General features: G+C 37.2%; 3 protein-coding genes across 3 annotated transcripts; all 3 read right to left on the bottom strand.

The window, feature by feature from the left end:
* Positions 1-720: 720 nt before the first annotated feature.
* On the bottom strand, positions 721-2569 carry LOC114711423 (multiple organellar RNA editing factor 3, mitochondrial-like). Its single transcript, XM_028895820.1, has 4 exons — positions 2162-2569; positions 1972-2069; positions 1439-1504; positions 721-1321 (listed from the first exon to the last, which is right to left on the bottom strand). Exons 1-4 carry the CDS (start codon positions 2506-2508, stop codon positions 1071-1073), a joined length of 762 nt encoding a protein of 253 aa, XP_028751653.1. The 5' UTR covers positions 2509-2569; the 3' UTR covers positions 721-1070.
* A 1284-nt stretch (positions 2570-3853) lies between these two features.
* LOC114711376 (exopolygalacturonase-like) lies at positions 3854-4566 on the bottom strand. Its single transcript, XM_028895767.1, has 3 exons — positions 4490-4566; positions 4154-4382; positions 3854-4054 (listed from the first exon to the last, which is right to left on the bottom strand). Exons 1-3 carry the CDS (start codon positions 4564-4566, stop codon positions 3854-3856), a joined length of 507 nt encoding a protein of 168 aa, XP_028751600.1.
* A 1895-nt stretch (positions 4567-6461) lies between these two features.
* Positions 6462-14276, bottom strand: LOC114711375 (uncharacterized). Its single transcript, XM_028895766.1, has 11 exons — positions 14058-14276; positions 13586-13909; positions 13209-13498; positions 12889-13117; positions 12610-12774; positions 11156-11335; positions 10135-10458; positions 9749-10038; positions 9371-9599; positions 8959-9108; positions 6462-6755 (listed from the first exon to the last, which is right to left on the bottom strand). Exons 1-11 carry the CDS (start codon positions 14274-14276, stop codon positions 6462-6464), a joined length of 2694 nt encoding a protein of 897 aa, XP_028751599.1.
* Positions 14277-14518: the final 242 nt, after the last annotated feature.

Raw genomic sequence — 14518 nt, 5'->3', positions numbered from 1 at the left:
ACAGTATTCATTAAAGAGCACAATGTCCGTTACAAGTAAAAACTTACCAAGATGTTCCGTTATTACATCAGAGGGCAATTAGTAAAAACTAGAATCGTAAAGATGGCAATAGAACGAATTTGAAGAAAATAAGAAAAGTGTGAGGATGGCATTATCTATTTGCAGCAACCAACGCAGTACACAAATATAAGTGAAAGCCAAACATGTTCATCTGATGTTTTTAACTCGTATGTCATGTACCAATTTGTTATATGATGCTGCTCCAGCAGATAAGAGTACTATAGTAACTGTTAACTCTAGTTCTTCGAACTTCACTTAACAAATTGTAATGTGCATCAAAACTCTATGATCCGTTTGCTTGTGGCGTAGATTAATTCCATATGCAATTGCTGATTTTTAACATTGTCTTGACACAAATTCCAAACAAAACCAAGCTTTGATCCCACTTACTGTAGTGGGAATATCCTTTTTCCAAAATCTAATTTTGATACCACGTATTACTATCAAAAGTGTGCTTTTTGAAGATGCAAAATCTCCCATGGATACGCAACAGCTACAGGTCATCAAAAACTAAGGAGATAAAATAAAAGATATTAAACTAAGAAATTATTTATATGTTAGATTTCAATTATAGAAAGATCATACCTCGTAAAGCATCTCTTTTTGTATGTGTAAAATTATTTTAACATACTCATCCACACTTGAAAAACGTCTTGATTGGAATTAAAAAGAAAATGTCATGATAGTAATATAATCACAAATCCAGAGTCTCAAGAAAATTATGGACTATGGTGACATCTTTAATAACAGTGGAACCTAGATAAGCACATAAAGGTTCTCATGCTACGAATTATACTAGTCAGTTATCTCAATTGCATAATCAAAACAAAACTGATAAGCCTTTCTTTCCACATTTTGTCCTTGACGCAATATGCCAAAAACATACAATTTCTCCTTTATCATGCGCTGCCAAATATTGTCACTAGATAAATGTGAGCGAACTCAAACCTTGGATTCCTCGACTAACAAACTTGTTTCACATGTATATAAATTTCAAAAGCATTGCCTACTCAGGTATTGTTGACATTTTCTGGGTTTTCTCCACCTGAAGCTAAGTTTTGGCTATCCATTGGACTTGATTGCTGCATAGGTCCTCCCTGACGTTGGCTCAGATTCTGTAAATGAGCAGGCTCTCTCCTGTCAACCCGCATTGTTTCCCTGCGCCGATCATATCTTGGCCGAGGCCTATTCCTTGTTGTTTGCCTTTCACTATACCTATACTGTGGCCGAGGGATTACTTTCCCATCAATAAATAAATCACCTGGAATCCATCACATAGCCATCAATCACAACCCTCAATTTTTCATTTGAGAAAAGGGACGGGGAAGGGGTAAGCAAAAAATTGATCAATATCTTAGTTTCAGGCTCATGCGCTCACCTCCATAATCTTTGTTGGGAACATCAAGATATGAATCCGGCAACACCCAAAGAACGCCAGGTAATCCTACCAGGGCAGGGGGCAAAAAACAAAAAACACAACAATCAAGCATCACTATCAATATTGAGGCGCAGTTCCTCTGGCGTTTGTTATAACATTCCTCAATTCAACAACCTAGAGAAATGAACTTCAGAATTTTTTTTTTAATACAGCCAAATAATCCGAGATGACATGCATATAAACACGCTGTAAATAGCCCCAAAGCCACAATAAAGTTTTATCATATGAAAGTTGATAGCCGCTGATATGATCACAGTGATGAAATGGATTTATGTCAATAATGAAACCAGAATTCCAAAATTTCAATAAACAACCCTAGGAATTAAAGTTTTGGTAATTTTATAATCCAATGAAGCAGCCACTCTAAAACCTTAATCACTCAGCTGGCTAGTCAAGCAGCCATAAGCACCAGCCAAAATAAAGGACAGAGAGGAAAGAGCTTCAGTTTTTATATACCAAAGACAAACGATTACCTTTGACCTTGTAAGAAAGCTCTTCGGAAATCAGGGCACCGAAACCAGTATACGTGGCAGTAGAAACAGAGTATATTTTCTTTTTGGCCTCCTCCTCACTGTACCAAACAAAACAAGTTCTTATGAGAAGAAAAGCCCCCAGAGTGAGGTACAATTAGAAATTTAGAATAAGAAAAAAGAATTTGTTTACCTTCCCACGACTTGGGCTAGGGTTTTCACATACGCGTTGATCATTTCCTCCTCAGTGGGTTTGGGGTCCTCGGGAAACTCCATGACAATAAGCCAGTGCTCGTAGTCGCAGCCATCGAGAAGAATCGTCTCCTTAGGAGGGCGGTTGCTCCAGTTCGGCGACGGGTCGTTCAGAGGCGAGTAACCCGACCCCGAAGATTTGGATCGATTTGGAACCAGTAATGCTTGTTTGGAGGCGAGCAAGGTCAGTGCAAAACGAGAACGAGAAGCGGTGGCAGAAAAAGAGGAAGTAACAGAGAGAGCTCGCGCGAGGGAAGATGCCAAAATGCGCCGGCCAAACTGCGCCATTCGTTACCGAAGGATCGCCGACCAGTGAGCACTGTCAGAGCTATGAAATTTGTACTAGTCCTTTTGAGTTCAGGCTTCGAAGTCAATATAGAAGGAACGGCGTCGTTTTATTTGGGCACAGGAGGGTAAAACGTAAATTTGGGGCCAGAAATTAACCCAGTTTCAATTTTGTTGTTTTCTTTCAATATCTTGTTTGCTTTCTCGATCTGGTTTTCTACAAATGTTTCTCAATTTTGTATAGATTAAATGTTTAATTCAATTTGATCGCTTACAACATAAATTTGTTGTGAATATTTCTACCTCAGTCCTAAATACCAGACTAGTTAACTAATTTGAGTAGATTAAAAAAATAAGTTAAATTAGTTATTTGTAATAAATAGGTATTGTCTTTTTTAAAATATCCTTACTAATCAAGTTTATTGGCTACAACTATCATTAATAGAACGACAATCTTGAAAAAAAAAAGGATAAAGGGGTCTTATATTTATGACCAAAATATAAATCAAACGATGTCTTATATTAAGAATCAGGGGTAGTACCTTTTTATTATTTTACTCTTTTGGTCAGTTTTATTGTAAAGGTAAATGAAAGTAACAGTAAATTGATTGAAAGACAATATTAACAATCTTTTAATAAGTCAATTAAATATATTTTACTGATTTATTTACTGTTACTTTCTCTTAATTTATTGTCATCGTTAATATGAATTTACTGATAAGAGAATAAATTGATAGTTGGCAAAAAGAAAAGAATAAATTGATAAGACCATAGAATACAAAAATAAGTTAAAATTATCAGTTGGAGTGGATAATCTAATCTTTTTCATGTGATGTCTCCTATGAGTTTAATTTAGAAATCACAATAAAGTTTTGAAGAGCTTTGGCATTTTGTTTGATGAAATATAGTCTCGAGGCATAGTTAATAATTTTATATTTTATATTTCATACTGATTGATACACACACATATAGATAGATCTAGATAAGGGAGCTTTACTAATTTATTGAAACTGAATTCTATCTTTTCTTAACACTCTATAAATTTACTTGGTTGAATTTGTTCCAACAGGAGAGCTCCCACTCTAATAGGACAAATGGACAAGTACAAGAGTTTGGTACCATCTTCTCTTCTAATTCTCAAGGGTCTAGCTTCCAAGTAAACAGAGACAACTGATGCAGGTCGGCCTATCTAGAAAACGAAGACTGAAAAATTTAATGCAAAATAAAGAACAGAAGGGATCGATATTGAACAAGAACTGCTCCATGCCACTCAAGTTTCAGCATGCAAGTCCTAAAAATAATGTTACCCAGAAAACTACCATGCCCCTCATAATTAAGAACTAAGAACTTATAAACCATCAATACCGCCTCTTGTAACAAAGTTGTACGTTTCAGATTCTTCTGCTACTGTGGAATGCAGACTGATGTCAACGACCTGCACACTTTCACAAGGGACATCCGAGCTGCATAGCAAACTTACTGCAAACTTGGACCTGTATGTTCCACTGATGTTCTTGAACTTCATATCCCCCAGCTTCGCTCGGGATGGCTGTAACTCGAGAAAAAACGATCAATCATTAACAAAAGGGCCAAAAAGAAACAGCCTTTTTATTTTCTGTGTATGCTTCTTCAGTTCTTAATTTCTTACCTTCATAGTCTTGTAGGTGTTGGAAGGGCAGTACTCTTGGTCTGCTATAATGGGGTTTGAGACATTAATCATGGCTATGTCCTCAAACACTAAATTTGAACCCTGACCTTGTGGAGCCCCTGGCCAGGTTTTTACTCTCACACCGTTCTGAGTACCATTGATCGTACAGTTTGAAACATGAACGCCATCAACATCCTTCTCATCTGAGTATTTGCCCAGGCTTCCCACACTGTGCCAAAAACAGTAAATTGAACTTGTCATTCACGTCAACTCAAAATACTTTTAGATGTTTTGTATTGGGTCAAACATCGACATGGTAGAAATAAGAATTATAACCTGATTCCATGGCCTGGACCGCAATGCACAAATGAGACAGATATGGTGGTGGTGCCTTGTCCAATGGAGACAGTCATCTCCAACTCCTATTATTGGGGAGGTAATGCCGATGTAGGAGGAGAGACTTATGTTAATCCCATCTGTGGTTGGGCTATCAGAAGGTGCTTTGATGTTTAACTTTGACACGTTCATGTTATCACACTTGTAGATCACAACATGGAAGTGGAGGGAATTGAAAGACGACGCGCAGCGGAAATCAACTTAAAAATTTTAAAACTTTCAATCCCTTGCCCGGATCTACCGATCGCGTTTAAATCAGGTAATAAGAAGCATTACCTTCGGTGTTCGATTTCCTGGTGGCTCGGTGATTCCGCCGTTCAGGATGCCTCTGCTTGCCTCCTTTGTCGTTCGAAGTCGACAACTCCGGTTGGCTTCCTCTACCGGTATCCACACGAATAGCTCTCCAATCACAAACGGCGTGCTAGCGCCCTTTTGTCCGTCTAGGTTTTTCAGAGAATCCGTCCACTCTTATCTCTCTTAGGCCGTCTCTTATCTGCTGGTGCTCTCACGCTTAAAACCCTAGCTCCTCATATCAAATATATAGGATGCTAATGCTATAGGTTTAATGAATGATATTTAATTTTCGAAATTAGTCCTAAATTAATTCCGAAATTAATACAATATCAAATATTGCCTAATCAGATAAGAGAACAATTAAATAAGTATGATTTATATTAAATCCGCCTCACATATTTAATTCTCCTATTTATTTAATTCAAAATAAAGATATGACGGAATTAATTTATATAGATTTAATTTATCCTTATAAATTAAATCTAACAATTAATATCTCTTATATTTATATAATATGTATATATATACGAATATATATATATACACACACACGTCCATCCTATATTATTCATTGAATCTAGACATATCTTAGATTCAATGAATCTGGACATCATAACTCGTGTTGGGCTATTTTGTGTGCGACCCTGTAGGCCCATATGAAGTTGGCAGTGGGCCATTAACTATAATGACTCACAAGTCGTAAGCGGTCTCTAGCAAGACATCACGACTACCCAAATCATATGAGGATCGTTGAATGATGTAACCTTTCATACAACCATATCGCGTCCCTTTTGTCACATGACATTTTGGTCATGGATGAGGCATGGAGAACGTCATCCTCCTATTCATGACCGTTACTTTCTCGATCCCTGAGTAGTTTGGGTATAGAAACGGAACTACCTTTCCATTATAGTATGGCCATACATTTCTCAGACTCACTTATCGAGGGGCCCAGTAATGTCTCTCTACGAATGTGAGGGACAAATTCCATCTTGACCATTCACATTCCTCCGCATGAAAAACCACTAAACCTGAACATAGTCTTTATGATCACTCGGTCAAAAGTGACTTTTGACTAGGTCAAAGCTAAACGTTTCTCATGTAGGAATCCATGATGATCTCAGGTCAAAGGGCACAGTGACATGGTTTGTATATGAGAGAAGCTTATGACTTAACTCATGCAGCTCTCTCATAGCGGGTCGGTCCAACACCTTGTACTCTTACATGTGCCTATGACTTTAATTTATATCTCTATATATCTTTAAAGTCATACTGGTCTTATTTCATCTCTGCTCCCACATAGATAACCGACCAGGGACATTTAGGATAAACCATGAGTTATCCAAGGATAGTCATCACAGTAAACATGCAAATAATATGATAACGTAATTAATAAATTCATAAATTAACAATATTCATAGCAATATGATTTGCCCCTAGGGCACAATTTCTAACAGGAAGAACTTGCTATTCAACAAACTTATGCTGCTCTGTGTTCCATGGGAAACATTCATGAATTTCAGACTCTGCAGAGACCAAAATTGTTTAATTAGCGTGAAAGCATTCGGTATAAACATTTGCAAGAACATGAAACAGATGAGAGAATGATGTTTGGAGCTCACACTAGGGCGAGTGGGGCAATTCTTGTGCTGTGGCAAGCATTGTTGGACCATGACTCAGCACCTTGGCCATCCAAATTTGCCATAGTATTGATTCCAGTAAGGTCGAGGCCATTCAATCCTCTGAGCACAATCCAATCAGAAGAACGGAAGGCATGGGGGCTGCTTGGAGCCTTTAAAGTCCCAGCGATCTTTATCTTTAGGGACTGATTGTTGTGGCAGGGCCCCGAAAATGAGACTCGACCAACCAAGAATGTTCCTTCTGGAATTAACAACACTGCGTTTCCTCCAGGCTGCTACGAACGCCTATTATTTGTATAAAGAATCTTCAGTCAATATAAATATAAAATACTAGTATAAAATCTATGGCTGTAAATTGTATGATTCTTTCCTCACATTTTGTTTGAAGTGATATACTTTTGTCACTTAGATGAATGGATGTAAATGGCAGAGCTCTTCAACAAATAACTGCAAATTACATAGAAACCTTTTATACTTCAGATCACGTATAAAATAATCTTAAATAAGACATTGGAGCATGTGTCACCTGCTGTATATGTGCAAAATAATGAAGACAAGCTGAACATGTAGCCCTAATTTATCATTTTAGAATATCAATACATTGGGCCAGAGCCTAAAACTATAAGGCTGGACTCTTTAACAAAAATCAGTCCTTTGAATTTTCTAATTTGTAAATAGAACTCACTAACATAACATTAATTAATCTATTGCTTTACTGGTGTTAATATGACACCTTAGAGATTTTTTGAGTTATTTTTCTCAAAATTTCAATTGGAAAATTTTTTGGTCAAACCTCTTTCTAGTAGATTAAGTAATGAAACCTGAACTCAACTCATGTCCAACCTTACAGATACAAGACAGTAACTTACAAAGCTACTTTCTTTCTTCCCATTAGAATCTGCTCCGTAATCCGTAACATCATAATATCTCATAGTTCTTGAATTCTAGCAGGCGATTCATCCCCAGGTTCAGGAACTGGAGCCATAGCCGCACCGATTTGGAAAGTGGCCATATATGCTGCTGCTACTATTATACTTGTGCTTAATGCCATCATTTGCATTTTTAGGAGATTCCCTTGAACTATGATTTGTCAGATCTTATATGAGTTTAGCTCGAGAATAGCACCAACTCTTTATCTTTTGATATTTGAGTTTCTTGAACTAAGGCAATTAATCTTGTTAATCTATATTAATTCTTGAACGCCTACCTATCTTCATGGGTGGAGTTTCTTTATAGTTGTAACTGCTTAACTTGCATTCATGAGTTTATTTTTATTTTTCATTTTTGGCCAAAAGACTTTATTTTCAATATCATAAATTTCATTTACTATCGTGTGATCTGTTATGTGCAATGTGATTCAATTGTTCCCTCATTGCTTAGCTATATTACCGTTTAAGAATAGAAAACGAGAAAGATAACACTTGCACTTGCATGTCATTTCGATACATGACCAAGAGGATCACCCAACTTGCTTTAAACATAGGAGGAATTTTTTTTTTCAATTTTAAAATACTGCAAGAACTGATATTTTAGTTTTAGCACGATACAAAAGTGTTTAATTATATCCAATTCATATTTGTTAGTTCACACTATCGGATATAAGAAGTCTGACGTCTTTAATACCACTTTTAGCTTAATTAGGGCATATTATGTCATAAATAGGGATGTTTGCCACTTGAAGAGGGGTATTCAACAAAACTTTTTCCCCTCCATGGCTTAACAAGTAGACAATGAAACATTAGCTTCCCATATGAAACTGACTGCTATATATCGAACTAAAATGCGTTGAAAAAAGAACAATTTCACCTGACATAACCGCTTTATCTGACCAAATAAATGTAACGTACATGAAACTGTAATAGAAGCAAAATAGTTTTTAAGCGAATAAAGATGCCATAGGAAGAGAGTTGTTCATGTATATACATGAATTGGTTAACTGCAACAAATGAGATATTCAATAATTACTTTGTCACGCCTTCTTCAATTTTTGATGTTACGGTCGTAGCATATTTAGATTTGTACGCAAACGATACGGAACATTACCAAACCTCGTCCTCTGAAGCCTTAAACAGCAGTTGCCTTATAAAATATGCTTTGAAGTTAGTTATTTGAAATTCTGCGTTAACTACAAAGTAAATGAACTTAGCTACTAGAGTTTATCATTATAATCATAAACAGAATCCAAAACTATCCCTAAAACCCGGCAAAAAACGGCGATACAACTAATCAAAAGAATGGGACATTTTCCCCATTTAATTATAGAGAATCGATGAATTTTTGGGATAGGCATTATTCTACTGGAGTAGCTACAAGAATAAGCTTCCACATTAACCCCCTAATCTATCTCTCACTCCCTACCTCTCTATATGATTGGAAAAAAAGAAAAGAAAAGAAAAATAGGCCTAATTAAGAACAAGGCAATGGAGTATTTATGCCGAAATAGGAGGGTTTGACACTAGCACATCTACTGGTAACAGGTTTGCCTCCTATCTTGAGGTCAACGTCTGTAAGTACAACGTTTTTGCATGGGTACAGTTGGCTGCACCTTAAGTCCACTCCAATTTGTGACAATGAAGTTCCCCTGATATTTGAAAAATGTATGTTGCTCAGCTTCACCAATGATGGCTGTCCAATCAAACATAAACACGTCACCTTCATACTTGATCAAGAAGGTAAGAATTATGTGATGATATATATATTACAATGTGTTATGAGTCTCACGTTGGGGACTTTCAAAAGTGTTGTGGGGTTTATAAATTCAAGGGACTTTCCCTCCTAATAGGCTAGTCTTTTGAAATAGGCTCTTTTTTTGGGTCTATGCTCATCACATAATGCTAAAACTATTCATTGTGGTAAGTAAAGTGAAACTCCAAGGGAACTATATTACCTTGGCTTTGCAGTTGTTAGGATCACACTGGTACTGTTCATCAATCACAATGGGGTTTTGAACATTGTCCATGATAATGTCGGAGAAGAATATAGACGAAGCTGCTCCAGGAAACTTATCTGGCCATGCTTTGAGTCTTAGACCATTGGTTGTGCCCACCAAAGTGCTGTTCCATACTTGAATGTTTCTTACCTCCCCCTCGTTTGCATAATGTCCAAGGCTACCAATACTGTGAAGGCAATTGGAAACAAACACAATCCATTAACTTGTGCTTTTGAAAGAATTCAGTAACAGGTTATCGAAATATTACCTCCAGTCTTTAATATAAGATCAACAAGAGGTTATGCTAAGGACTAGAGGTAGTAGCATATTAATTACCTAATGCCATGTCCGGGGCCGCAGGTGAGATTGTTGATGGCAACATGCTCAACTCCTTGAATGATAGAAACACAGTCATCTCCAACTCCTATTGTTGAGGAGGTGATGTTGATGTAAGAGGAGTGACTAATGTGAATTCCATCGGTGTTTGGGCTATCAGAAGGTGCTGTGATGTTTACATTTGACACTTTCATGTTGTCACACTTGTAGATCACTACATGGAAGAACTTGCTATTTACCAAACTTATGTGGTTCACTGTCCCATTTGAAACCTTAACGAAATTTAAACTCTGCAGAGTCAAAAATTGTTCAGTTAGTGTGAAAATATACAGTATAAACATTTGAAAGAACATGAAGCACATGAACGAATGATGTTTGGAGCTCACCCTAGGGCGACTGGGGCAATTCTTGTGCTTGTGGCAAGCATTGTTGGACCATGACTCAGCACCTTGGCCATCCAACATTGCCATACTATTGATTCCAGTAAGGTTGAGGCCAATCAAATCTCTGAACACAATCCAATAAGAAGAAAGGAAGGCAGGGGAGCTTCTTGGAGCCTTTAGAGTCCCAGCGATCTCTATCTTTGGAGACTGATTGTTGTGGCAGGGCCCTGAAAATGAGACTGGACCAACCAAGAATGTTCCTTCTGGAATTAACAACACTGAGTTTCCCGCAGCAGAGCATGCATCCCTCCAAGCTGCTAAGAATGCCTATTATATGTATAAAGAATCTTCAGCCAATATGAGTATAAAATATAAAATCTATAGCTGTGACAAGTGCGATTCTTTCCTCACATTTCGTCCACCAGGTGAAAGAGTTAATTTGTTTATGTATCTTTGCTTGAGAAGTGATTTACTTTGTTATTTAGATGAAAGAATGTAAATGACAGAACTCTATTACAGTAAGTTCAAATAACACAGAATCCTTTTATACTTCAGATCACGTGTAAATAATCCAGTGACCATGAAAATTTGACAACTAAAGAGGCATAGAAACCTAAACCAGCATAAAATAGTGAAAATACCTACGGCATAGTTGAAAGGTGATTATAATGCAGCTTATAAAGACAAAGAAGAGTATGTGTCACGTGCTGTGCATGTGCAAAATAACGAAGACAAGCTGCGCAGATAGCCCCTAATATATACATCATCTTAGAATACCAAGACATTGGATTAGACTCTTTACTCTAACAACAACCTATTCTTTCAATTTTCTAATCTGTAAATATAACTCACTAACATTAATTAATCTATCTTACTGGTGTTAATGTGACACTTTAAGAGATTTTTCTGACCTAGTTTTCTTCAAATTCCAATTGGACTTTTTTTGGTCAAACCTCTTTCCAATGGAATAAGTAATGAAACCTGAACTCATGTCCAGCCTTACAGATGCAAGAGAAGAACTTACAGAACTACTTTCTGTCTCCCCATCAGAATCTGCTCCGTAACTTGTAACATCATAATATCTCTCAGCACTTGAATTCTGGGCAAGTGATTCATCCATAGGTTCAGGAACTGGAGCCATGGCTGCACCAATACGAAAAGTGGCCATATATGCCGTTACTACTGTTATGCTTAATGCCATTATCTGCATTTTTAGCAGAGTCCCTTAAACTATGACTTGTTAGATCTTATTTGAGTTTAGCACTCTGGCTCAAGAATAGCATCGACTCCTTATCTTGTGATATTTAATCTTCAGTTTCTTGAACTAAGGGAATTAATCTTGTTAATCTATATTAATTCCTGAACACTTACCTATCTTCCTGGGTGGAGTTTCATTCTAATTGTAACAGTGTAGCTAGCATTTATGAGTTTATTTTCAATGGCATGGAGTTCCTCCACTATCCTATAGCCTGTTGAATTTTATGCAATGTAATTCCATTGTTACCTCATTACTAAGCAGTGTTACCTCTCAAGGATAGAAAGCAAGAAAGATGACATTTGCATGTAATTTCAATACACGACCAGCAGAATCACCCAACTTTCTTCAAATCTTCGTAGAATTCTTTTTATTTTAAAAATAATGTGAGAACTGACTTTTAATTTTAGCACGATCTAAAAATATTTGATTATAATCAATTCATATTTCTATGTTCACACTTTCAGATATGAGAAACCTGAAGTCTTTCATACCACATTTAACTTAATTAAGACATATTGTGTCATAAATAGGTATGTTTCCCATTTGAAGAGGGTTATCCAATAAAATGCATTTGAAAAAGAACAAATTCATCTTACATAACCGTCTCTGACCAAATAAATACAACATACATGAAACTGTAATGGATTTTTAAGCAAATTAAAACGCCATAGGAAGGGAGACTTAATACAATTATTAATTTGTCGGGTCTTCTTCAATATTTGAATTTACGGTCGTCTCACCAACATAGTATACTTAGATCTGTACGCAAACAATATGTAACAACACCAGACCTCATCCTCTGAAGCCTTAAACAGCATTTGCCTTCCAATATATACTTTGTAGTTATTTTAAATTTTGTGTTAACTACAAAGGGTATATGAACTTAGCTACTCAATTTAGTTTTTCTTACTTGGTTTTAGGGGAGTTTATTAATATAATTGTTAACAAAACCCAAAACTATCCCTAAAACCTTTAAAAAGAAAGTCGATACCATATTAATCAAAAGAATAGGACATTTTCCCCATTTCATTATATAGAATCAATAAATCTTTGAGATAGGCATTATGTGTACTGGTGCAGCTACAAGAATAAGCTCCCACATTGACCCTCCAATCTGTCCCTCATTCCCTTCCTCTCTATGATATAAAAAAGGAAAATTGGCCTAATTAAGGACAAGGCAATGGGGTATTTATGCCGACATAGGTGGGTTTGGCACTGACACATCTGCTGGTAACAGGTTTGCCTCCCATCTTCAGGTCAACGTTAGAAAGTACAACGTTTTGGCATGGGTACAGTTGGCTGCACCTTAAGTCCACTCCAATTGGTGACGACGAAGTTCCCTTTATATTTGAAAAATGTATGTTGCTCAGCTTCACCAATGATGGCTGTACAATCAAACATAAACACCAGATTTTATTAGCATGCTAGAACTGCATATTAATTAGAAAAATTTAGAATGCTAGGACTATTCATTGTGGTAAGGAAAGTGAAAATATTACCTTGGCTTTGCACTTGTCAGGATCACATTGGTACTGTTCATCAATGATAATGGGGTTTTGAACATTGTTCATGGTAATGCCAGAGAAGAAAATAGACGAAGCTGCTCCAGGAAACTTATCTGGCCATGCTTTGAGTCTTAAACCATTGGTTGTGCCCACCAAAGTGCTATCCCGCACTTGAATATTGCTCACCTCCAACTCATCTTCATACTTTCCAAGGCTACCAATACTGTAAAGAAAATCAGAAAACAAACACAATCCATTAATTTCTGCTCTTGAAATAGTTCAGTAATGGGCTATTGAAATATCATATTAATTACCTAATGCCATGTCCAGGGCCACAGGTGAGTCTGTTAATGGCAACGTTTTTGACTCCTTGAATGATAGAAACACAGTCATCTCCTGTTCCAATGGTATTCCTGGAGGCAATGATATTGATGGAGTGGCTTATGTGAATGCCGTCGGTGTTGGGGCTATCAGCTGGTGCAGTTATCTTCACTTTTCGTACTCTGATGTTTGCAGAGTTTGTGAGGAAGATGTGAAAGCCTTTGGAGTTCAACGATTTGATGTTCTGTATCAGTCCATTGGTCACGTTGTTGAAGAATATGCTCTGCAATATCAAATATCAAATCTATGTCAAGTCAAAGTACTATTTGATAAAACCATGAACAGAATATTTAGTATGAAGTGAACCTACGCTTGGGAGTCTGACGCATGTGCTGCCGGGGTTTTTGTCGCAGTCGACGTTGAATTCCCAGAATGACTTGCCCTGACCGTCGAAAGTACCGCCACCGATGAGTTTGATGCCAACAATGTTCTCGAACATGAGCCATTCGCCATTCTCGTACACAGAAGGGTCTGTGGAAGCCAAAACAGTTCCTTCAACTTGAACTGTGATACCTCCCGGAGTTGTGCATGGCCCTTGAAAGTACATTGAGTCAACCAAAAATGAGCCTGCCGGCACGTACATCCTCGCCGGCGTGGTGGATTTGCAGGCTGCTTGCCATGCTTGCATGAAACCCTGCATTAATATTATTAATAATAATCAATATCAATATCCACAAGAATTTTTCTTTCAGTTAGATGATCTCACCCGATATTTTACACCCATTTACTTATTGATGAATAAGCTATAAGCTCAATATTTAATTGATTAATGAATCATATACCTGAGTGCTGTCACTTTTGCCATCAGGTTTGGCTCCAAAACTCACCACGTTGATAATTTTCTCACCAGGAGCAAGTTTGTCCTTGGCTAAATTCATACCCTTGAACATATCAGGCCCAGCAACTGGTATTTTCCTTTTATGGTCACCATCACCATCCTCACAACACACCAAAGTGATGCACAATGCAAGAACGATTGTTCTGATTCTTGCATTGTCCATTGCACCTCCTCAAGCCCCTTTTGATGTGATTAATATGAATGGAAAGATGTACCTTCTTCTCTATGTATATGTCTGTTTAAGGCTCGTCGTAGCCTCCTTGGGGGGGAGGCTAGGACTTGAAATGGGGAAAATAGTCCCTTTACGTACCCTCTGGGGAGGTTTTCATGAAAAATAATGAGGGAAGTGACCCCTCTTTGCTTTTCCTGTTTGATTTATACCCTATCCTTTTGGAGGATGACACT

This window comes from Neltuma alba, unplaced genomic scaffold (assembly GCF_004799145.2).
Source record: "Neltuma alba isolate B1F8T4 unplaced genomic scaffold, ASM479914v2 tig00011289_pilon, whole genome shotgun sequence".
In the NCBI taxonomy this organism is placed as follows: domain Eukaryota; kingdom Viridiplantae; phylum Streptophyta; class Magnoliopsida; order Fabales; family Fabaceae; genus Neltuma; species Neltuma alba.
The sequence above is the reverse complement of the archived record's forward strand: the minus strand, read 5'-3'. Positions and strand labels throughout refer to the sequence as shown.

What these genes read in the sequence shown, in the direction of transcription:
- LOC114711375 (XM_028895766.1), bottom strand. Translation starts at nt 14,276, where the DNA reads ATGGACAATGCAAGAATCAGAACAATCGTTCTTGCATTGTGCATCACT. An exon ending in GCAAAAGTGACAGCACTCAG is followed by an intron (nt 13,910 to 14,057) that starts GTATATGATTCA and finishes ATATTAATGCAG; the next exon opens with GGTTTCATGCAAGCATGGCA. An exon ending in AACCTGTTACCAGCAGATGT is followed by an intron (nt 11,336 to 12,609) that starts GTCAGTGCCAAA and finishes CTAAAAATGCAG; the next exon opens with ATAATGGCATTAAGCATAAC.
- LOC114711376 (XM_028895767.1), bottom strand. Translation starts at nt 4,566, where the DNA reads ATGACTGTCTCCATTGGACAAGGCACCACCACCATATCTGTCTCATTT. An exon ending in GGTCCAGGCCATGGAATCAG is followed by an intron (nt 4,383 to 4,489) that starts GTTATAATTCTT and finishes TTTTTGGCACAG; the next exon opens with TGTGGGAAGCCTGGGCAAAT. An exon ending in ACACCTACAAGACTATGAAG is followed by an intron (nt 4,055 to 4,153) that starts GTAAGAAATTAA and finishes CTCGAGTTACAG; the next exon opens with CCATCCCGAGCGAAGCTGGG.
- LOC114711423 (XM_028895820.1), bottom strand. Translation starts at nt 2,508, where the DNA reads ATGGCGCAGTTTGGCCGGCGCATTTTGGCATCTTCCCTCGCGCGAGCT. An exon ending in CTAGCCCAAGTCGTGGGAAG is followed by an intron (nt 2,070 to 2,161) that starts GTAAACAAATTC and finishes TGTTTGGTACAG; the next exon opens with TGAGGAGGAGGCCAAAAAGA. An exon ending in TCCCAACAAAGATTATGGAG is followed by an intron (nt 1,322 to 1,438) that starts GTGAGCGCATGA and finishes GATGGATTCCAG; the next exon opens with GTGATTTATTTATTGATGGG.